Source organism: Microcaecilia unicolor, chromosome 4 (assembly GCF_901765095.1).
Source record: "Microcaecilia unicolor chromosome 4, aMicUni1.1, whole genome shotgun sequence".
Classification (NCBI taxonomy): domain Eukaryota; kingdom Metazoa; phylum Chordata; class Amphibia; order Gymnophiona; family Siphonopidae; genus Microcaecilia; species Microcaecilia unicolor.
In genome coordinates, this window is record NC_044034.1 from 199,839,879 (window position 1) to 199,865,018 (window position 25,140).

Genomic DNA, 25,140 nt, shown 5'->3' on the forward strand with positions numbered 1-25,140 from the left:
GTTTACATCTGAATTTGCCAGAAAATAAAAATGAGCCTCATAAAATCCAAGCTGTTACTGTTTGCTGGGCTGGGGGAAGGGTTTTTGACCGAAGCTGGGGCTTGGCTGTGGTACAATAGAAGTGCTTACACAGCACAATTCAGCTCTGGCTGCTCAGGTTTCAACGTAAACAAACTTGACACAAAATCCAGGGAGAAAGCTTTTCCTAAACTTTTCCTGTTTTCTTTCCTGCCCAAAGTCCTGGTTAGCATGTACAAATAGTTTCAATTTATAAAATAAAACAAACCAGTTTTTGCTCTTTTCTTTTTAGAACTGATTGGTTCTCTCGGTTCCTTTTGTCTTTTCCAACTCTCAAAAGAAACTGGCCATTTCTTGGAGCTACTACAGCAGGGGATCTCAACCCAGTCCTTGGGACACACAACCAGTCAGGTTTTCAGAATACCCACAATGAATATGCATGAGATAAATTTGCATGCGCCACCACCATTCAATGCAAATCTATTCCATACATATTCACTGAGGACTGGGTTGTGAACCCCTGTACTAGGGCTATGACCTTAGCCTCAGCAATCAATACAGCATCAGCAATTGAGAGTGTGAAGTTGGGCCAGAGATTTGTCTGTTTGGTCCCTCCACCAAAAAAAGTGTCCTACTGCCCCTGTTGCCCTTAATAATTGATAAAGGTAAATGGACAGAGAAACATAAAGGAATAGGGTATATGTTGGCTCTACCCAACCGATGATGTTTAAGGATTTTTTTTTTTTTTTGTGCAAGGTTCCCTTCACACATTTATTAGTACGTTGGTTGTTGTTGATAGTTTACCAGTGGTCAAGTGTTTTTACTTTATGGCTTTTGTTTGTCCTAGGTTTAAATATTGCCTTTAGCTCAGAAGAGTGTATTGATTGCCTCTTATTTTAATAGGCTCCATATCCACAGGTTAGCCATTTTGTTTCATTCATTCATATCACTCCTGCTATGCACTGTTTTTGTTTTATTCCTTATTCCTGTATTTAGACACCACATCATGTTTTTTAGCTGTCCTTATTATGTTTTTATCCTTCTGTATTGGCAACTATTATTTTGACTCAATATATACACGTTATTTAAGTTTGTTTTATTTGTTTTTAAAGATATGTTTTAATATATACTCATCTTATATATGTTTCAGCATATATTGTTTATGTTTAGCTGTATTTTTTTATAACAATAATGTGTATGTATAGTTGTATACATATGTTTTATAGAGTCCTGAAGCAGGTGGAAACACTGAGTCTTAGTGGTGTATTTGCTACAATAAACTCCTTGTTTTGGATCAAGCCTCCTTGTTTTGTTTGGATCAAGCCACCCTTGTCTTAGAAGAGCCATCATGCACCCTATTCCTTTGTGTTTCGCTGTGACTTTCTGTACTGGTGACTCTGTTCCTCCACCTGTGTGTGGTTTCCTTACTAAAGGTAAATGGACAGCATGCCAAAGTGGTTTTTTTCCTCTTTCTCTGCTGAAAGGACGTACCAGGGTCTGGAAAAGACATGGTTGTACTCCCACAGGACCTGCTTCTGCTTTTTGCTGTGCGAGACCTAATCACACTGAGGCCGATATTCACCACCAGCATTATGACCAGAAATTCAATGTCAGGCCATATCCAGGCTCTGGCATTGAATTTCTGTTTATGGAGCCATAGTAGACATAGGAGGGGGAAACCAAAATGCACTCCCACAGGAGCAAAGAACAAAAGCACAAGGACCCTTCAAGATGGAGGGCATCAACTCAAATTTATTGGACAGACCCAACACGGTCCGTGTTTTGGCAAAACTGCCTGCGTCAGAGGTCTTGAAACAGTGCACAATGTCCAAAAAATGCATGAAACAGCAATGAGACAGTGCTCAATCTGAAGACACCAAAAAATTGCCACAAAAAGCACCTAGACTCTTAACATCAAACCAAACCAAACCAGCAGAGTTGATGCCCCCCATCTTGAAGGTTCCTTGTGTTTTTATTCTTTGCTAAGGAGCCAGCTATACCATAGCCAGTTAAGTGCGATATTCAGCACTTAACCAACTATGGGGCACCGCATAAAGATAGGACTAGCTTTTATGTGATCCTATTTATGTGGTTACTTTAGCCAGTTAAGTGTTGAATATCAGCACTTAGCCAGCCAAGTGCTGACTCCACCCCTGGAACACCCCAAAATAGTCAGTTTTGTGTTAGGTGCTAACCCCTGGATTCTATATAGCATGCCTAGAGATCGGCACCAAAATCGGTGCAGATTCTATGTAAATGTATATAATTTAACAAGCTTAACAAGGTAATGAGCACTAATAAAAGCACTTAACAAGCAATAATGAGCATTAATTGGCACTGATTAGAATTTAGGCGCACAACTCGCTAAGCATATTCTATAACAATGTACATCGAACTTCTAATGCATGCAGGCAAAACGTGGCATGGTTATGGGCAGGGAAATAGGCATTCTAAAATGTATGCACCTAGTTATAGAAAATGGCCCAGTGTGCCTAAATCTACACACTGGGATTTGCGCCATGTTTTCATTGGTGTAAATGGATAAGCGTAGATTTACGTGCTGAAATATCAAATAAGTGTATTGTATAATCGGTGCCTAAATCTGATTTCAGCGCTGATTTTTTAGGTGCCATATATAGAATCTCCCCCTAAAGGCCTTATTCTGCAAAGTTTACGCTCCGACTGTAAATTTACACTCCTAAATCTGTGAGTATAAATTATGCTCCTAAATTTGTGAGTGTAAATTTAGGAGCATAAATTATGCGCATAATTTTAGCAGTGCAAATTTTAGGAGCATAAATTTAGGAGTGTAAACTTTGTAGAATAAAGCCTTAACCAGTCATTTTCAGTGGCACTAATTGGTTAAGTGCCACAGAAAATGAAAGATTAGCCCTGAACCAGTGGCGTACCAAGGGTGGGGGTGGTCCGCCCCGGGTGCACGCCGCTGGGGGGTGCCGCGCGCGCCTGTCCGTCATTCGTTCCATGCGTCCTCTGCCCCGGAACAGGTTACTTCCTGTTCCGGGGCAGAGGGAGCATGGAACAAACGACGGACAGGCGCGCGCAGCACCCCCCCCCCAGCGGCGTGCACCCGGGGGGTTCTTTCACAGGGGGGGGTTGTCCTTTTGCTCTTCCTTCCTTCTCGCCCCCCGTCTCCGTGCAGCAGCAGGCGGACGGTGAGCTGAACCTCTCCCTGCGAGGAGGCCGGTGGTAGCTTCTGGGCTGTGGGGATTGGCCAGTTTCAGCCCTTTCCCGCCCTCCGCCTGCTTTTCATTGAGCACAGCCGCAGCGGCGGGAGCATGGAGTGCAGAGGTGCTGGGGGCGGCTCGTGGATGGGGCTCGCGCGGGCGGCTGCAGAGACAGTTCAACATGCAGAAGGGGGGCAGATCGCGCTGCATCCGGGGGGGCGCTGCACCTGGGGGGGGGGCACATCGGCGATCCGCCCCGGGTGTCAGCCCCCCTAGGAACACCACTGCCCTGAACAGGCGATTTAACTGGCCCAGAGTCATTTCTGAATAGTGCACAGCGAGATCAGTGTCCAAATCAAAATTAGAGCCAATTAATTGATTGTTACCTCCAATAATTAAATCTTTAGAGCCCATTAACCAATTATTTTGGGCATCAAAATTTGGGCAAATAGAATGTGGCAAATTGGGCTGAATTCAATAAAGGTTGCTGAAAGGCAAACACACCAAACTGGGTGCTATGCTAATCAAACATATAAATGACAAGTGACCGACTCACCCAAAATGCGCAGTAGAGACTTCCCTCTCTGTCCTGCCCTCGTGTCAAGATGTGATGACATCAGAGGGCAGAACAGAGAGGGAAACGGACGCTGCCGCTGAAGCCTGGAGATGAAGCAACATTGCCGGCGCACCAACCTCCACCCCCCCCATCCCCGACATCATCGCCGCAGAGCGATCTGCTGCTGCCTGCAGCGCTTTCACATGGGGGTGAGAGGCACTCTCATGTCAGTGCAGGGGCCCGGCACGGAGGGGGGAGGGAGCAGCGGCGAGGAGGGTAGCTGGACATGGGGAGAGAGCAGGGCAGAGAGGAGGGTTGCTGGACATGGTGGGAGGGCAGAGGAGAGAGCAGTGGGGGGACAACAAGGGAAAGAGGAGGGTTGCTGATATGGGGGGAGGGCAGGGGAGAGAGGAGGGTTGGTGGACGGGGTGAGGCCAGGCAGTGGCGTAGTTAGGGTAGTTGACACCTAGGGCCGGTCATTTTTTAACACCCCCCCCCCCCCCCCAACCCCAAATCCAGTACTAGGCATACCGAGAATACAAAACACTCAGGACCTATAGAGCAATTCTACCATACCATAAGCAGTCATTTCTACGAGTCACACAAGGAAAAGGAAAGCATCTTAAACACTACAGTGAGCACTAGAACATCAATTCACCTATTGTAAAACAAAAATAGACATATTAGTACAGATCGTCGATCCTGCACAGTCAATGCCAACCGAAAGCCATGTCTTTTTCACAAACACAGATACACCCTAATCCACTATAGAATAAGTAATCATAAACTTTCTATTTAGACAAAAATTAAACAACCCCCGATGCCAGACTCTGCATACAATGCAACACCACAGAAACAGAAAATGTCCCCTAGTACTGTGCAAAATATAAAGACAGCAGATGTAAATTTGAAAAAAACTAACAAATACCAATCACCACTTTACAAATTAACAAATAGAAATAAAGCAAATACAGAAAATAAAATAACACCATTTTATTGGACTAATACATTTAGCTTCCAGAGGCCAAAATCTCCTTCCTCAGGTCAATACAGTACAGTGCTGTTATAGTATGCTATCCTGACCTAAGGAAGGGGGTTTTGTTCTCTGAAAGTTAAGTCAAAATGTATTAAAATTAGTTCAATAAAAAGATTACCTTATTTACATGTTCTATTTATAAACATTTATTAACACAGCTACAATACTATATCCTAAAGCAAAATAATAAAAATATATATTTACAGTTTGTCGTCTCTGGTTTCTGCTTTCCTCATCTTCTTTTCACTGTCTACCTTCCATCCAGCATCTGTCTTCGCTCTCTCTCTGCCATCCAGTTCTGCCCTCTCTAATGTCCCTTCCACCCACTGTCTGCCCTCTCTCTCTGCCCCTTCCATCCACCATCTGCCCCAGTCTGCCATTTCTCTCCCCCCCCTTCCATCAACATCTGCCCCCTCTCTCTCTCTCTCTCTTCCTTCCTTCCATCCACATCTGCCCTCTATCTCTACCCCTTCCATCCACCATTTGCCCCAGTCTGCCCTCTTTCTATCTCCCCCTTCCACCCACCATCTGCCCTTTCTCTCTGCCCCTTCAATCCGTCTGCCCTCCCTCTCCCATCCATCTAGGGTCTGCCCTCCCTCACGCTCCCCCCTTTCATCCAGGGTCTGTCCCCACCCTCCCCAATCCCCTTCTCCCCTCTGGGCACCCATCTGGGCTCCCCCACCCTCCTCAATCCCCTTCTCCCCTCCGGCCCCCCTCTGGGCTCCTCCACCCTCCCCAATCCCCTTCTCCCCTCTGGGCACCCCTCTGGACTCCCCCACCCTCCCCAATCCCCTTCTCCCTTCTGGGCACCCATCTGGGCTCCACCACCCTCTCCAATCCCCTTTTTCCCTCTGGGCACCCATCTGGGCTCCCTCCTCCACCCTCCCCAATCCCCTTCTCCCCTTTGAGCACCCCTCTGAGCTCCCCCACCCCTCCCCAATCCCCTTCTCCCATCTGAGTCCCCCCTCCCACCCGACCTAACCCGACACACCTATCAGCTCCGTTCTCCTGCTCCCACCCTGTCCTGCCTTTAAAAAATTTTTTCGAAGCGCCAGAGTGGCAGGCAGTGCCTCGAGTCTGCCCTACTAGTAAAAATCTCCTTGACGTCATCGTCCTGCCCGCCCTCATGGTAATAGGAGATTTTTACTAGCAGGGCAGACGCGAAGCGCTGCCTGCCACTCCGGCGCTTTGAAAAAAATTTTTTAAGGCAGGACAGGGTGGCAGCAGCACGAGCGGAGCACACACACCCCCCCCCCCCGACACACACACACACCCGCTGACACCCGGGGCGGACCGCCCCCACCGCCCCGCCCTTGCTATGCCACTGAGGCCAGGGGACACAGGAGGGCTGCTGGACATGGGGGGAGGGCAGGGGAGAGAGTAGGGTTGCTGGACATGGATCGATGGAGGGGAGGGCAGGGGAGAGAGGAGGGTTGCTGGACATGGGGGGAGGGCAGGGGAGAGAGCAGGGTTGCTGGACATGGGGGGAGGGCATGAAAGAGAGCAGGGTTGCTGGATGGGGGGGAGTGCCAAGGGAAAGAGGAGGGTTGCTGGATGTGGGAGGAGGGCAGGGGAGAGAGGATGGTTGGTGGACAGGGGGAGGCCAGGGAATACAGAAGGGCTGCTGGACATGGGGGGGGGGGAAGGCAGGGGAGAGAACAGGGTTGCTGGTAGTGGATCGGGGGAGGGGAGGGCAGGGGAGAGAGGAGGTTTGTTGGACATGGATTGATGGAGGTGAGAATTATTACATTTTGCAAAACACAAATCTCGCCTGTTTTAATGGGCTTAACGGCTAGTATTTTATAACACAACTGTGCACCAAGAGTAGTACTGCAAGACCATAGTAATGCACCCAACTGCTGGTGTAAATGGTGGCTCCTAAATGCAGCAGTTCTGTGCATAAAAGCAAGTTTTCCATAAAGCATATGCAAAGTTAGTAAGATGCTCCTGATGCACCCATTCTCCTCCCATGTCAACACTTACTTTGCAGTTGAATGTGAGAGAATCTAAGCACTCATTTTACAGAATAGGGGCAACTGAAGTGCATGTTAACACAAACTTTGGTACTTATCTCCAATTAAGTGCTAATTTAGTGCCAATTAACTATGTTATGCACATAACTGACCTTATTCTATAACTGGGCATACAATTGCACATCTAACTTTTTCGGCACCATTTATAGAATTTGTGGGTTTATCATTACTAACATGTTTTGGTAGATGCAAATGGACTGTGTGCAAAAAATAATTTTGCCTCTTTACCTCTGCTGAAAGCACCTAATAAGGATTGGAGACGACATGGTTTGACTCCTAAAACCAGGGCCGGTCTTAGGGCGAGGCGACCGAGGCAGCCACATAGGGCCCCGCGCTCAAGGGGGCCCCGCGCAGCACGCCTGGGGTCGCCCCGCCTGCTGCTCCCACGCCCCCCCGATGATCGATCGCTGTTCTGTAAAAAAAATTGAGAAGCGCCGAGTAGCAGGCAGCGCCTCGCGTCTGCCCTGCTAGTAAAAATCTCCTGCACGTCGTCGGGCCGGTCTTCCCGCATTAAGTCCCGCCCTCCTCTGAGGTAATAGGCTCTTCCCGCATTAAGTCCCGCCCTCCTCTGAGGTAATAGCCTACCTCCTCTGAGGTAATAGCCTATTACCTCAGAGGAGGGCGGGACTTAATGCGGGAAGACCGGCCCGACGACGTGCAGGAGATTTTTACTAGCAGGGCAGACGCGAGGCGCTGCCTGCTACTCGGCGCTTCTCAATTTTTTTTTAAAGTTAGTGGGTGCAGCAGGAGAAAAGAGTTGGTAGGTGGGTCGGGTCGGGTCAGGGGAGGGGGACTCAGATGTGAGAAGGGTGTGGGATGGGGGTTCTCAGTTGGGGGAGGGGGTAAGGGGGACTCAGATTGCAGAAGGGTGTGGGATGGGGGTTCTCAGTTGGGGGAAGGGGGTAAGGGGGACTCAGATGTGAGAAGGGTGTGGGATGGGGTTCTCAGTTGGGGGGAGGGGGTAAGGGGGACTCAGATGGGAGAAGGGTGTGGGATGGGGGTTCTCAGTTGGGGGGAGGGGGTAAGGGGGACTCAGATTGCAGAAGGGTGTGGGATGGGGGTTCTCAGATGGGAGAAGGGGGCTGGAACTGGGGTTTGAGAAGGGGCCATATGGGAAATGGGGGCCATGCATGGGGCTGGTGGGAAAATGGGGCATGCATGGGTCAGGTGGGAGAATGGTTCTGGGGCTGAAAAGGGGGGCTCTAATACAAGACGTGGATGAAGGGGGCTGGAACTGGGGGCTGAAAAGGAGGGTAGGTGGGATAAGGGGTCTAGTACTGGGACTGGAGGCTGAAAAGGGGCAGGGGCTGAAACTGTGGGTACTGGGGGCTGAAAAGGAGATAGGGAGAAGTGGCTGGGGCTGAAGCTTGGACTGGTGAGAGAAATGGGCTGGGGACTGGGGTTGAAACTGGGGGCTGAAAAGGGGACAGGGAGGAGTGGCTGGGGGCTGAAGCTCGGGACTGGTGGGAGAAAAGGGCTGGGGCTGAAATGGGGGACTGGTGGGATAGTGGGGCTGGAACTGGGGGCTGAAAAAAAGGGGCAGAGAGAGGGGCAGATCCTGGATGGAAGGGGGAGCGAGAGGGAGGGCAGACCCGGATGGATGGGAGGGTAAATGGTGGATTGAAGGGGCAGAGAGAAAGGGCAGACAGTGGATGGAAGGGATAGAAAGGGCAGACAGTGAATGGAAGGGGCAAAGACAGGGCAGATGTGCACGGAAGGGGCAGGGAGAGAGGGCAGACATTGGATGGAGGGGACAGCAGAGAGAGCAGACACTGGATGGCAGAGAGAGAGCGAAGACAGATGCTGGATGGAAGGAAGACAGTGTATTTAATTTTGTATCTGCAGTGTTCTCCTGTGTATTAATCATGAGTTATATTGTTTTCATCTTATGTAGCTAGTTTGTTGGGTTTGCTGTGCTTTCCTGTAATGATTGGAGTTCTAATGTTTGTCCAATTTGTACTTATTGTACTGCTTTTTTTTTTGTTATAAATTGTAAACCGTTCTGTCTTGCAGTAGCAATAAGATACGGTATATAAATTGATGTAAATAAAATAAATAAATAAATAAATAAAAGAAGATGAGGAAAGCAGAAACCAGAGACGACAAACTGTAAATAAAATATATATTTTTATTTTTTTGCTTTAGGATATAGTATTGTAGCTGTGTTAATAAATGTTTATAATAGAATATGTAAATAAGGTAATCTTTTTATTGGACTAATTTTAATACATTTTGACAAACTTTCGGAGAACAAAGCCCCCTTCCTCAGGTCAGGATAGGATACTGTAACAGCTCTATACTGTATTGACCTGAGGACGGAGGTTTTGGCCTCTGAAAGCTAAATGTATTAGTCCAATAAAATGGTATTATTTTATTTTCTATATTTGTTTTATTTCTATTTGTTAATTTGTAAAGTGGTGATTAGTATTTGTTAGTTTTTTTTCAAATTTACATCTGTTGTCTTTATATTTTGCACAGTACTAGGGGACATTTTCTGTTTCTGTGGTGTTGTATTGTATGCAGAGTCTGGCATCTTGGGGGTTCAGTTTAATTTTTGTCTAAATAGAAAGTTTAAATATTACTACTTATTCTATAGTGGATTAGGGTGTATCTGTGTTTGTGAAAAAGACATGGTTTTCAGTTGGCATTGACTGTGCAGGATCGACAAGCCCTGGAGCTGGGGGCCTTGGAGCTCGGAGGGAGGGGTGGCCGGCTCTGGAGCTAGGGTGAGGGTGGAGCTAGGGTGGGGCGGAGTTAGGGTGGGGGCGGGGCTAGGGTAGGGCCCCATCAAATTGGTCTGCATAGGGCCCTGCACTTGCTAAGACCGGCCCTGCCTAAAACTATATATAGAACAGAGATTCCACAGGACCTTCTTCCTCCTTTTGCTATGACAGAGTACCTCCTGCATACAACATACCTTCAGCTGTGCCTACCTCATGGGCAGATGATCAAAAGCCCCATGCTGTTCCAACTCTAAAAATAGTGTTGGAACAGCATGGAGCTTTACCGCTATTCTCTCTGATCATAGGGTAGAGGTTTGGGAGGATTGTGCCTGAGCATGCACTCAAACACAATCTTCCCGCAATTGTTTGACAGGTCTTGGGTGTCAAAAGCCCAGACCTGTCAAACACAGGGGCTGGAGGTCCATGGGACCACTAGACCCCTACTACCCCCTCACCAAGCCAAGCGAAACTGGGGCTGGAAGTCCGGAGGACTCGATCCTCCCCCAGCACCCCCTCAGATGTCCCTAGTGGCCCAATGGGCCGTGGTCAATCCCCCCACCTGGTGGTCTAGTGGCCTTTCCCCACCCCCTACCTTCAGTTGGAGGAGGGAGGTGGCCTCCCTCCTCTTCCATCGGCGCCACCTCAAAAATGGCGGTGCCCAGCCCTGTCCAGTGTATCCTGGGATGCGCTGGGTGAGGCTTCACACCATATAAGGTCCCGGGTGGTAATTCAATTTTTTACACGTCTGCTACGTGCACCAGAAAATAATTTCTATTTTCTGGTATGTGGCGGAAACCGGGTGGTAATTGTCATTCTATGCACATAGATAATTACCGCCCAGTTACCGTGTGAGACCTTACCACTAAGTCAATGGGTGGCGGTAAGGTCTCAGACCCAAAATGGACGTGCGCCAATTTTTATTTTGCCGCATGTCCATTTTTGGCAAAAATTAAAAATTAACATGGGATAGCATCCTCGTGCAGACCACTGATTGAGAGCAGTGGCATTTTTTCCTAGAAGACATATAGGATTAGAGATGCTGGAGAGAACTGAACGAATGGAGGCCTGAGTTTAAAAAAAAAAAAAAAACCCTCAGAATACTTAAATCTCTATAGATGCTGTCAGTCACATGGGTCAGATGCCCATCCACTCAAGATGTGACTTCATGTTGTATTCCTCCCGGGGGGGGGGGGGGGGGGGGGGAGAGAGAGACAAACACAAAAATCCAAATTATCATCCCTCAGAATTACATTGAAGTTGACTCTTCTTGTTTCTGTCACTAGAGGGCACAGAAGTTCTCTTTAGGGGATGCAGAGTATACAGCTTCACCCTGAATTTAGTTGGATACATTAAAGGATCATTAAAGTGTGGTATCTCAGATTACACACAACAGAATTAATATACATAGATGTAGTAAATCGGTTCCAGCTGGATCTGTAGCAATTTCATTTCTTTCCTGCTTGTTAATGTATTGAAGGTCAAAGGCTTTACTGCATTTTATACGTTTCTGTAAACAAAATATAGTTTATTTATTTACTTGTTACATTTATATCCCACATTTCCCCACCTATTTGTAGGCTCAATGTGGCTTACATAGTACTGGAGAGGCATTACAGACTCCGGTGTAAACAAATACAAAGTGATGTTGTGGTAAGATAAAGTTAATGTGGCACAGCCACACTAGGGAATCGTACAACAGAAGACTTGTGTTATGTCCATTACATTCTTTAGTTTTGTTGTGTTGCAGAGATCAGGCATTTATGTTGGATCGGTAGGGTATGCCTTTTTAAACAGGTTAGTTTTTAGTGTTTTCCGGAAGTTTAGGTGGTATTACATAGTTTTCAAGGCTATTGGTAATGCATTCCACAGTTGTGTGCTTATGTAGGAAAAACTGAACGCGTAAGTTGATTTGTATTTGAGTCCTTTGCAGCTTGGGTAGTGCAGATTTAGGTACGTTCGTGTTGATTCGGATGTGTTTCTGGTTGGTAGGTCGATCAAATCTGTCATGTATCCCAGAGCTTCACCGTAGATAATTTCGTGAACCAGAGTGCAGATTTTGAAAGCAAAGCGTTCTTTGATTAGGAGCCAGTGTAGTTTTTCGCGAAGGGGTTTTGCACTTTGAAATCACGTTTTTCCGAAGATAAGCCTAGCTGCCATGTTTTGAGCGGTCTGAAGTTTCTTTAAGGTTTGTTCTTTGCATCCTGCATAAATTCCATTGCAGTAGTCTACATGGCTTAGTACTATTGATTGTATCAGGTTGTGAAATGTTCCCCTCAGGAAGAATTGTTTCACGCGTTTGAGTTTCCACATTGAATGGAACATTTTCTTTGTTGTGGATGTCACTTGGCTCTCTAGTGTTAAGTTGCAGTCCATTGTAACGCCGAGGATTTTCAGGCTGTCTGAGATAGGGAGGGTTTCATCTGGGGTGTTGATAATTGTGGGGTTATCCGCGCTGTGTAGGGATGAGAGGATGAGACAGTGTGTTTTTTCTTTGTTTAGTTTTAGTTGAAATGCATTTGCCCAAGAGTCCCTGATGTTCAAGCTGATCTTGATTTCGTTGGTGATTTCTGTCAGTTTAGATTTGTAAGGAATGAATATTGTGACATTGGCTGCATAGATGAAAGGTTGGTTGGATAAGGACTTGGCTAGTTGGGTCATCATTAGGTTGAAGAGGATCGGTGATAGCAGTGATCCTTGTGGTACTCCACAGTCCTATTTCCACGGTGATATGTTTGAGTTTGATTTTACTTGATATGTTCTTGTGGTTAGGAAACCCTTGATCCAGCTAAGTATCTTTCCACAAATTCCAAACTTATCTAGTAATCATTAATATATTATGATTTATCATGTTGAATGCACTAGACATGTCGAATTGGAGGAGGAGAATGTTTTTTGCCTATTGCTATTTGCTGCTTGAATTTGGCTAGGAGAATGAGTAGTACTGTTTCTGTGCTGTGGAGGGGGCGAAAACCTGACTGTGATTTGTGTAATATTGAGAATTTGTTTCTATAATCTGTAAGTTGTTTGGCTACCATGCTTTTTATCAGTTTGACTGACAACGGAATGGATGCTACTAGATGGTAGTTAGTGATTTCATTTGTTTTTTTCTTGGTATCTTTTAGTATCGGAGTGAGTAGGATATTGCCATTATCCTTAGGGAAGAGACCTTGCTGAAGCATGTAGTTTAGGTGGGATATGAGGTCTGCTATGAAGCGGTCAGGGGCAGATTTCATTAGGTAGTTGGGACAGGTATCTAGTTTACAGTGAGTGTTGGAGAACCTGCTGATTGCCTGTGCAACTGCATCGACGGTAAGGAGGGCGAATTTTAACCAGGTTCGGTCAGCCGGGTATTCTCCAGTGGTTGGGTCCAACTCATTAAGGAATATTTCGATGTCAGTGTTGTCCTGAGGTAGCGTGTTGCGTAGGTTTGCAATTATTTCATTGAAATACTTAGCAAGATTGTCTGCAAATGGGATGTCTGTATTTGATGTAGTGACCAAGTTGGTGTCTAGGAGTTTGTTCACGAGTGGGTATAATTTCTTCGTGTCTTTGTAATCTGTCCCTATTTTAGCTTTATAGTATGATCTTTTGGTCTGTCTTATTGTGTATTTGTATTTTCTTTGTGATTGTTTCCATGTGTTGAGTGTGTGTTCATCTTTTGTTTTTCTCCATGCTCATTTGAGTTTCCTGGATTGTGTTTTTAGCTTTTTCAGTTCATCATTGAACCATGGTATCAAGTTATGCTTACGTGAAGTTCTTGTTCGTAAGGGTGCTATTTCATCTAGTATGCATTTGCATCTTTTATCCGATTCTACAAGGTAATATATGGAGTCTGTTTGTGCTGTCCATTCATTGTTGTATATCTGTTGCCAGAATGTTTTCGTGTCTACTTGACCTCTTGTGCTGTAGGATGTATGTTCTTGTATTTGGTGTAATCCCTTCTTCCGCCAGTGTAGGGATAAATTTAATTTGTAGTGATCAGTTCAGGGTGTTTCTGTCCATATAATATCTGTTATTATTAGGTTCTGGTCTGTTGAAAGTTTGTGTGAGATAAGATCAAGTGTGTGCCCTTTGACGTGGGTTACTTGCATTTGTGGCCATTTGAGATCCCATAGGTGGAGGAATTCCTTACATTCTCGTGCGTTGATTGAGTTTGGGTCTTCTAGGTGAAGGTTGATGTCTCCTAATACTAGTACATTGGAATTGGTTGCACATGTGTTTGAAATGAAGTCCATGAAGTTAGTCTGGCCTTTGTTCCAATTACCTGGAGGTCTGTAAAGACACAATTCAAATGATCGCATAGGGTTTTGTTATGGATTCTGATTGAAGCAATTTCAAGTTGAGGTGTCATGGACTCGGCAGTGGTTTCGGTGGTAAAGTGGGATTAATAGATTAGTGCTATGCCTCCACCTCTCTTTTCCTTTCTGGTCCAGTGTGTGATTTTGTATTCTGGAGGGCACAGGTCTAGGATTATGGGGTCCTTTTGGTCGTGGATCCAGGTTTCATTGATGAAGAGTAGATCAAGTTCTGCCATGATTCAGTCTGTTAGTATTGCTGTTTTGTTTACTGCGGATCCGGTGTTGATGTAGCCCACTTGGATTGTTTGGAATGGGTCTTCGGCATCTGGTGTTGTGTGGACTTTTATTAGTTGTCATTTCTTTGTTGAGGTGAGTTTGTTTGGACCCTTCTTTGCATTCTGTAGTGGTTGTCTGCATGTTGGTGTTCTTCCTTTGTTTAAGTTGTTGTCAGTTTGATGAGGTGTGGTGTATCTGATCAATCTTTGATGATTGTATAGTATGCGTATAATGTTACTTTCTGCAAGAGGGGTGGTTAGTGTTAAGGAGGAGATTATTAGGAGTAGTTTGAAGGTATTCATTTTGGTTTCTTTTCGCTGCGGGCTACTAATAAGACCAAGTTTTGATGACTGGATGCATGATAAGACTTTTTTTCTTTTGTGTGGGCTCTGGTGTTCTGGCCTTGTGTGTTATTTCAGGCTTAGTCTTTGGTGTGTGTGCATGAGGTTAGTGCATGACTTGGTTTTTGTTTGTGTATGACTGTTTGAGATCTTGTCTACCTGCACTATTTCTCAGTATGTTTTCCTTGGGTTAGGCGATGTATGGCTATGTGTTACCTTTTGGTTGGGCTGTTTTGGGCCACTTTCGTTGTCTACCTCGTCAGTTGATGAATTTGATCTGCGGTTTGAAATTCCCTTAGATCCTGCCATTGGTTTTCTTGCCAGCTGTTCTGACCAGTCAATTTGTTTGTTTGTTTGTTTGTTTTCTTGATTAGGTAAGGAGTCTGCTCTTGTATGAGGGGAGGCTAGAGGTATAGAGACTAGTAGGTATGAAAGCTGTGCTGGGACTTGCTTGCAGTTGCTTCCCTCTCTTCACTGACTTAAGAAGAGGGTCTGCCTTTCAAGCTGTTGAGATCAGTACTGGATCAGGTTTAAGTGATAAGATGATGAGCAGAGGAGATGGGAGGGGGGAGAGTAGCTCTGAGTCAGGGTCCTCCCTCAATCAGTCTCTTAGCAACTAATTGCTTCCCACCCTCCTTGCCCAGAGGATCTTCAGGGCTCAGATTTCTGACTTTGGCTGGAGGAAGAAGGGAGGGGAACTTCAGAGCACCTTCAAGGTAATTAGCACAGAGGTGTGACAAATGCAACACAAAGAAGTCAAGTTGGAAGATTCTGTCTCACTCTGATATCCTGCTTCAAAATTTCTGATCAATTCTGCAACAGTCACTTTAAGCTAATTTCATTTCTTAATCCTTCTTATGCTTGCTTAAAATGTTAAAATCTTCATAGATTTGCCAATACAAAAAGTTTTCCTCCTGACTTCTCTGGCTGCCTTTGATTGTTGATGACCCAGATGGGAGGGGTTGCTCTTGAGCAGGGAAAGGTGCTTGAAAGACAAAAGGAAGGTACTTGACTTAATTGCTCTTAGGAATGTGGTCAGTGCTAGCACAGTCTCTCATAGTTGTTAGCTAATCTCTAGATTCATTGGTGATAGACACCCTGTGATCATCCCACAGTAAGATCAAATGCCCCTGTCCATCACACGACTTGCTCCCTAAAGGAGAACGGCAGATTAAATTCAGGTCAGAGGGTCATACCATGGTTAATATTTAACAACATTTTCGGATCATCTATTTTATAAACCATTAAATCACAGTTTAGTTGTCCAGAATCAAATATTTACAGACAAAAACGTCGGCCACGTAGAATAAAAGGCAAACTTTTAAAGAGGTTACCGGTATAGCTGGCTTGTTGCTGTTAACCAAGTCACTTAACTCTCCATTACCCCAGGTACAAATAATTAGATTACGAGCTCATTTGGGACAAAAAAAATACCTAAAATAAACTTTCTGTGGTGCTAGCTGTTTTCCGGGCATACACTTAACCTAGCCTGCAGTTTTGCTATTTCTAGCAGGCTAAACTTAAGCAGCAGGAAAGTTAGGGTTCAAATCCTGTTTTTGGAACTGAAGTTTCTTCTGATCGCATAGATGCCAGCTTTTCAAAATGACTGAGGATGCTAAACAACACAAATTATCCTTCCCTGGCCTCAGTGAAGGAGGATAGCACCCACTGGCTTGTGTGATTTTTCATGTCTGATCCAGAGGCGTAGCCAGAAAACAGATTTTGGGTGGGCCTAGGCAAGAAGTGGGTGGGCACCAAGTGTTCTCCCCCTCCCCACCACCAAAAAATATCTCAGCTGGTGGGAAAATGCTTCTTTCCACCTTGGCAGTCTGCAGCAGGCATGCGCTGAAAACTTAGCATGTGCAGGTGCCAGTATCACGGAGAATAGCATTTTTGTTACCATCAGGGGAAGTCTTCAGCTGGCAGAGCTTGGGCTATCGCTAAATGTGTGCTATTGTTGGGTGGGACTGAGCCCTAAGTGGGTGGACCCAGCCCACCCAGGCCCACCTGTGGCTACACCACTGTTCTGGTCTGCTCCCTTTCAGTTGCTCACTGCTGTCAATCATAGACACTGCTTTTCTGTACCTATTGTAGCTACTGTAAAGTAGGTAAAGAATGGGCCTGGGGAGGCCAATAATTAATTCCAAACCTGCTGAGCTCAGTTAATTTAGATGTATAGGAGAACAATATTATATATGCTCAGTAGATAACCTATACAGAAAAATGATAACGTGTAAGCAGTATTCCTGAGGGTCAAGCCACAAGGCTGGCTGTAAAGCAGATGCTGTTCTTAGGACAGACGTAAAAAGCTTTCTTTAGTACCACTCGAGTACATTCAAAATATAAATGCATATAATTATTAAAGATTAGGAGTTTCAAGCAGGGAGTACATAATCTCTAACTTTTATTTCACTTTACTGTGAAGAACTGCACAAAAATGAGACATAGGACTTATTCCCAATTAAAATGGGCAAATCTCAAAGTAAAAATAGAAGAGTCTAGAACACGTAAAGGGTCTTATGGTCATGAAAAGTGTATGATGAAAAGAAGAGTTAAATGCACACGCACGCTGCAGAGACGGTTTTTCATCGACCCCCGCGCATTCATCCTATACCCATTTTTCCAACAGTACATTCTTTTGCTGCCACAATGCCCCGTATCGTTTCGCAACAAAACCCGAATTTGTGCTCAGCTTCTCTGCCTTTTCAAGACGGGCCGTGCTTTAGACATTAGCTGCGCCTGCAGTTAATGTTAAAAGGCAAGTACACAGCGAGCGGCTGTCTGGCAGCGGTGTCAGGTTACCCGGCTGCTACAAAACAACTAAAGGAAACAGAATGGACAGCTTCAGGCACTAATCAGATTAGTCGTCAGTTGTTGATGATGTTTTAAAAGCCAATGGGGCTGAGCGAGAGGCGGGCACCAGCCTAGGATAAGAGTATGAATTCTGCAATTCAGAGAGCGCTGTTGTCCTGTAGTGGGAATGGATTTTGATCTACGTGCTTTCTAGGCTTTAAACGGGAGTGGGCAGGAGGAAGGCGGTCGGTCAGATCCCGCGATTAACTGTGAGCCTGTCGCCGCCAGCCGGTCTCTAGGATGTCTCACGTGCAGCTGTCTAACGCCGTTTGGGAGCGGCTACTGGCTCGCCGGACCTTCCCTCTTCACCCTCGCAGTAGCGTCTGCAAGAATCTGTTCGGACGGATGGACCACGAAGAGCTTAGGCGGGAGTTAAAGAGCAAATTGTGGGAGATAAGCGAGGCGGACCGGGAGAGGTGGGACTACGACTTCGAGACGGACACTCCGTTGGCCGGGGGAAAGCTGGAGTGGGAAGCGGTGCCCGGGGAGGCGGTACCCGCTTTTTACCGGGAGACCCTCCACGTGGGCAGTAAGAGGGTCCCGGTGGCGATGATACCCGGACTGAGCCTGGATGGCAGCCCCAGTGAATCCTTGCATCAGGAGAGAGGGTGTAAGGAGGGTGAACAAAACAACCAGGAGAACCGATTGCATCACCCGAACTCAGGAATTACAACTAAAATAGCCCTGAAAAGGACAGCCACTTCAGCACATATAACAGGTAAATTAGTAAACAGGAAAGCATGTATGCAGTCGTCTCTAGGGTGCATAGCTTGTCATCTTATTTTGCCTGTCTGCACGTCTCGGTTTGTAAAGGGTGAATCTTGCGACGTTCAATAGTTACCGATGCGGACATTTGATATGTAAGAAAATATTTTCGTTGAAATCCATGAGTGTGAATGTCGTAATTAAAAAAGGTGGCTGCGTCCCGCACAAAGAGGGCGAGTTGAAAAGGAGGAATAAACTTTTGGTTCCTGAATTGCATGAAAGCTCCTAAATGGGAGCGGGAAAAACTTGCAACTGATCGTAAAATCCGATGGGGGGGGGGGCGGAGAGTGGAAGAACCACTTTTGCCTTTGCTTTGTTGGGAGTAATGGGAGGAGGGGCTGTTCCTGGCTCTGGGATTCGTGATGGAAGCTGCTTGTACCCCTGGGGCTTGGCTGCGGTACAATGGAAGTGCTTACACAGCACATTTCATCTCGGGCTACTCAGGTTTCAACGTAAACAAACTTTACACGCAATCTGGGGAGAAAGCTTTTCCTAAACTTTTTCGTTTACCTTTCTTCCTGTGCGCAGACCTGATCAGTCTCCCGATAATATAGCAGAATGACTTTTAATTGTGCATGTGGTGTGCATACGTTTCGATATCCACAGCGACCCAGGTTTTTTGTTTTGTTTGTTTTTCAGGACCAATAGAACAGAAGGGAACTCTAATTCATTTTTTAAAAATTCTTATTACACGTTTGTTTGACGTGTGGTCTAAGCATCGCAGCACCCTACTTTTTATTGACACACAGCAAAAGGAAATGTTGGCCACAGGTTGGCTAGACAGACTACAACTTAGCATGTACCAAGTCCTCCCCTCCGACCTCTGGTGTTGTGTAAAAACTAGAACTTCAGATGCTCTGAGGTCCGCTTGGTTCATTCGTTTAAATCCCCATCTCTACCCCATAATTGCATGGAGCTAAAGGTCCATGGAGGGGTGTGTTCTTTCTGTAGCTCTTGTCATGGGACAATAAGCATTCGTTATCGTATGATGTGGGCTGATTGGCTAATAAGTGACATGATTCCAGCCTCCCCCCCCCCCCCCCCCCCAGCAGTAACGGAATATAGGAAAAAGTGATTTTCACTACAGTAAAGAGTTGCAGATGAGCAGCCCTGCACCTAATTTGATTTAGGGGGTTGCTGTAATCAATGCAAATAACTTTAGTATAAACCAGCTATTAGGTGAAGGATGGAAAAAAAGGGGGGGGGGGATACTTGCAGAGAATAAGACACCTTTACACCTTAAAAAAATAAGCATTTTAGTAATAATAACACGTTTTTCATGCATGACCTGTACCCATAGGGAGTATGCAGGGTTTACTTTAGACTGAGTTGACTAGTAGTGCCTTTGGAGCCCCCTTTCTTTATTTAACATCTCCTTTCTTAACCTTTTTAGATTTCTTTGCAAAGCGGAAAAGGACAGCAGAGTCGAAATCGGCTTGTGGTATTGGACTGCCTTCCGTATCTCCCATTTCCCCTGAAATGACGCCCCGCAAGAGACTGCGATGATACTGGTAAGGGCAATATTATTGGAGGTGTGGTGCAGGAGACCCTCGACTTGAATCTCTTGCTTGCCTGTTTTTGGGCTTCAAGGTGGTTGGGGTCCCAAGCGAAAGGATGATGTTTGCTAATGAATGAGTGGCCTGACTTGTACCGGCTCAAGCTTTTCAGAAGCCTGAGACTTCAGTTTCACCGCTTGTCTAAAGAATAGAGGCAGGCAATAACCCTTCAGCAGGGTCAGAAATGGGACATAGACCAGTCATAGAAATAAGATCTACCATATCAGTTCACATCCAGTGTAATGTGAATGAATCTTGAGGTGATCCCTGCACCTCCTTTACAATGTGTTTACCCCATATACCCCCAGATTCAATATAGCATGACTAAAGATCCATGCCAAAATCCAAGTGGATTCTGTAACAATGCGTGTAACTTACCAAGCTAATGAGCACTGATAACACTACTTAACAAGCAATTATGAGCACTAATTAGCATTGATAGAATTTACACACACAACTCGTTAAGTGTATTCTATAACGAAGTGCGCTGAACTTCTAAGGTGTGCAGGCAGAAAGGGGTGTGGCTATGGGCAGGAAAATGGGTATTTTAAAATTTAGGCACATAGTTATAGAATATAGCCCAGTGCGCCTAAACCTACGCGCCAGGATTTACGCCACGTTTTCATTGGTGTAAATGGATGCACTTAGCTCTAGGTGCTGAAATATCAACTAAGCATATTCTATAATTGGTGCCTAAATATAGGTGCCAATTACAGTTAGTCGGCATAGTGCCTGTCTCCTGGGGTTGTCTATGTGCAAGTGCTCAAAATTTAATTTAGACTGTACAAAAATGTTTGGAGTGAATGGACAGCTTTTAAATAGTGTGTGACCTCATTTGAAAAGCATCATGGAAGCTTGCAAACAACAATTTTACCTTTGGTAAAGCGTCATAATATCCTGATATGTTCCTCTTCCTCTTAAGTTCATGTATTGGGTTTTGTGTAGAAGGGCATGGCAGCACACTTATTTGCCTAGTGCCCTTCTGGGGAAAAAAGCGATGTCTCAGCGAGCCCACTTCTGTGGTGCTGAAGTGCACGGAGTAGAGACTAGAGCTGAGGTTAACAAAGCCCGTCTTATAGGGGGTTTTCTTTCACTTTCTTTGCTGCCTGGGGCATAACCACTCACCAGTATTCTTTGTATTTGCAGATTTGCACTAACACACATGACTGACAGAGACACAGAGGCGTGCTGTCCAAACACAGCAACATCTACAAGCAAGAGAAGAGAAAACAATTGAAAAAATGAGCTGTCTTTACATCAATGTAGCAAACCAGTGGCTCTGGAGCAGTGTTAATTTACAAATGTGCAATGTACAATGTTTATTTTATACATATAGAAATGTATATGCCTTATGAGTACACTGGTCAAAACGTATAAAAGCTTTAAAGTTCTTTTTATATATTAAAATAAATGCTTAATCTCTGCTGAACTCTGTGCAAAAAAGTGTAAATTTTGTACAAAAGGGTATTTTTTTCAGAGTATACTAACTTATATTTTATATTTATGTGAGAAATGTTGATAATTTTGGTGAAACCCAATAGGTTTGTTTATTTGTTTGTTTGTTTTTGGTTAAGCCAAAGGGCACTATGTATTTTGCTTCTGTTTTACAAATTTTGTACATATTTTTATTTTTATAGTTTGTGGAAGTTTTCTGATCACAAGGGGTAGTTACAAGTATTGTTTTAGTTTACTTGAAGACAAATTTGATTCAATGGTTTGAGCCTATTTTTTTTTTTTTTGGTTACCACTGCCATTACAATAATGTCACCAATTTGAAATAAAAAAAAAAACATTTGTACCCTTTGAGTTCTTGTTTATTTCTGCAGTATTTTCTAAAGTCATTCAATTATTTTTCAAACATAAAGGGCTCCTTTTACTAAACAACAAAAGTGCTTCCCGGCACAGCAAATACGATGAAGCTCATTCAGTTCCTATAGGCTTTGTCGCATTTAGTACATGGGAATCACTACTGTGGCTTAGTAAAGAACCCCAAATTAGGTAAACTTATGACCCGCATTGTCCACTGTTTGAAGAAAGGATACTGGACTCTGTGGACTTTAGGTCTAACCTGGTACAGCATTTATGTTCTAATAAGGAAAAAATGGTCACCAACTGATTTACATTGAGCAGACCAATTGTAATGGTTGTCCAATGGATAGCTCCTTCCCCCTCCTCCTTTTGAAAAAGCAGTAGGCATTCCCTTTTGTCTCCTCACCTCATCTAGCATTCCTTCTCTTATTGTTCTCCTTCAGTGGACTTTGATCCTGGAGAACTGAGTTCGATTCCCACTGCAGCTCCTTGTGACTCTGGTTCAAGTCATTTAACCCTCCATTGCCCCTGGTACAAAATAAGTACCACTTTGAATGTAGTTGCAAAAACCTCAGAAAGGCGGTATATCAAGTCCCATTTTCCTTTCCCTTTCTCTGTCACTTCCTTCTATGCCCAAAACAGCCTCCTGCAACTAGTGCATTGCCCTGCCCTGCCCCTCTCCCCCTACCATCATGCCTAAAACCCTACCGTTTTGAGATTGTGAACAAGAAGCATAAATAAGTCCATATTCTGGGCACTGTCCACAAACTATTGCAGGGGTAACACAACCACTGAGCAAATGTGAGGGGGGGGGGGGGCTGTTCAACACATGGCCTTACCTTTCAGCCCTTACAGGCAAATGAGATTCCAGCTACAGCACATGACCCTGCATCATCCACAGGCAGGTGTTACATTTTGGCCTTCATTTTTTCCCTTTTTCTTCCATGTGTGGGGAAATGTGAATATTTCTTCATTTTTTTCTGTTATGGAAAGCTGTGGGAGCAGAGTCATACTGCTTTCTTTCCTTTCACTTGTTCAGATTCCAGTGCACCTGGTCTAGGAAAGAACTGTCAGGAAAGAGATTGCCAAGCATCACACTGTGGGAGATCTTTCTACTGCTTTAAACCAAAGTGCTATTGTGTCTGCTGGAGAGTGTGGCATTCAGCATCCTATCAACTCTCACTAACCATGTCCCTCTCTATCATTTAGACATTACCTACACCTACACTCTCCAGGTGTATCCGTGCTTATCAAAGAATATTACATGCACTACTGAGCCTATAAAAAAAGACATGTAAAGAATCCCCCTGCTTTTTTGGTGAGGGGAATAACATTGCCTGAGCAAACCAGAGCAGTTGGAGAGAGAAGTAGAGGATACTAGGTAGGTGGGGGAACGTTGGAAGTAATTTTATATTATTTAACCTTTTTCTTTCTGTTAAAGAAAACACAAGGGTTCATTACAGGAAGTTGAGGGTAGGAAATGTAAGGGAAAAGAGGATTGGATATAAGTGTGAGGGCAGGGTTGGCGATGATGGAAAAAGAAAAGGTTTAGTCGAGTGATGAAAAAGGGAGGGCAGAGAGAGGTAGTGGTTCAGGTTAATTTTGTCCCACCCTGCCCACCCAAGTTGGATTTGAGATGGTTTAGTGAATGAGGGAGGGAGAAGGGGGTCACAGCTTAGAAACAAGGAAAGCTTTGTTTTATTTTGAAGATTTATGCTTAATTGCCAAACATACAGCTCAATAGAGGCCTACAAAATTTTGTCTTGTGTGCATCACCACCACAAGATGGGACACCCCACCATGGGGTCATGGTGGGGTGATGAGGAAGTTATTTACAGATGGGAAGTAATTGGTGCAGCTAGTGCGTTACGTCTATCTGTAGGGGTGTGGGAAGTTTTATGATAAGTTGTGTGTTAAAGTTTAAATTGTAAGTTGTTAATTAATAAAGGTGTGGCCAATGTCTTGCCAATTTGGTATTGAATGGTAGTGTAAATTATTCTTGGAAGTATGGTGAGTTGATGTGGTGAATGGTATTTGCGAATGCCAATGTTATTGCCAGTATAGAATTCATGCTTAGCATTCAGCACCCCAGCACCTAAATTTTGGCAACCTTTTCAGAATTACCCCTTATGGGCTAAATTCAGTAAAGGGCACCCAAAGACACTAGGGTGATGTGCACTAACCCTGGCACCTCAATTTCCATGCAGAAATTGAAGTGTATTCTATAACAATGCACATAATTGGTTAACTAGCTAATCTACGCTGTTAATTGGATGCTAACATGCAATTATCAGCACTAATTGGCATTGAGGTTTTATTTGTTTATTATGACATTTCTACCCCGCACTTTCCCAAGAAAGCTCAGGTTCAATGCAGCTTACATAACAAATTAAGAAGCATTACAAGACAATATTAATACAAGAATACAACTATTTAAAAAAATTCTTTTCATATTAACTGAACACAGATCTAAAGAAGTGGGTTTTAAATAAACTTCTAAACGACATATAATCAACTGTGTCTGATAAACTTGGGTAATGAGTTCCAGATTTTGGTAAGAAAAATTAGCAATTAAATTTATGCACACAACTTGCTAAGTCACTTAGTTGAAAAAGTGGCATGGCCATGGGCGGTTCTTGGGCATTTCTAAATTCTATGCGCATTATTATAGAATACACCTGCTCTGTGCCTACTTTAGGCATCAGGATTTACACCAAGCAAAACATGACCTAAATGGATGCGACCAAATTTGGTCACATGGAGAGTCGCTCAGCATATTCTATATACTGCGTGGAAATTTAAGCCAATGCTATAAAAATTAGGTGTACTTTTTTTCACTCATGGATTTTTCAGGCACCATATATAGAATCTAGCCCTAAGTGCAAATTCTACAAAGGCAGGTTTTTGCCTCAAAGCTCCCAGCAGCACCCGATCACCAATGGTGCTTAATAGTGTTGCTTCATTTGGAAGTCCCAAGTATTATCATTGGTTTCTTATTGTCTACCACACTCCTCTACTTATTGTCAAGTAGGAAGAGGAAAAACAGCACCATGAAAAACTCCACATAAGGAGAAAAGACTGTTCTCAAAAAAAATCTCCTCCCACTACTGTGTGCAAAAAACTGTCCCTGTAACTTCACTCTTAAATAATATACATAAAATACCATACTATAATGTTCCTGTCTTTATAAAATACTATCATAAATCATTTTTGCATCTAACTTTAGGCATGAGCATTTATGTCTGTCAATGGCTGGTGTAAATGTTCAATCCTAACTACTCAGTAACAATAATCAAGAGAAAACAAACTGAAACTCTAAATATCTTCCAACAACTGTCAATTAGTGAAGAATCCAGTGATAACATCCAAATATATATGGTCACTATTAAAAAATAAAACACAAGGAAAAAGATCTCAAAACACCCACTCAGCATCTTCTCCTGGGGTCTAAAAAAACCTCATGGTATTGAAATGCCATTTATTTCTTTATTACTTCTTTTATTACTTTATTATATCCTCTTATATTAAATTTTTTTTAGATTTTTCAAATTTCTATTCACACTCAAATTTCTGTTCACACAACAGTTCCCAATTTTGCAGCACAGCAATAATTAAATTAAGTTCTTGTTTCATGACATTTTGATCATAGCATTTATGAAACAAAAAGGAAGTCAAACACTTAACTGACACC

General features: G+C 44.2%; 1 protein-coding gene across 1 annotated transcript; it reads left to right on the forward strand.

The window, feature by feature from the left end:
• The first annotated feature begins 17,417 nt into the window (after positions 1-17,417).
• On the forward strand, positions 17,418-21,423 carry CDKN1C (cyclin dependent kinase inhibitor 1C). Its single transcript, XM_030201122.1, has 3 exons — positions 17,418-18,037; positions 19,478-19,595; positions 20,787-21,423. Exons 1-2 carry the CDS (start codon positions 17,560-17,562, stop codon positions 19,588-19,590), a joined length of 591 nt encoding a protein of 196 aa, XP_030056982.1. The 5' UTR covers positions 17,418-17,559; the 3' UTR covers positions 19,591-19,595; positions 20,787-21,423.
• The last annotated feature ends 3,717 nt before the right edge of the window (positions 21,424-25,140 follow it).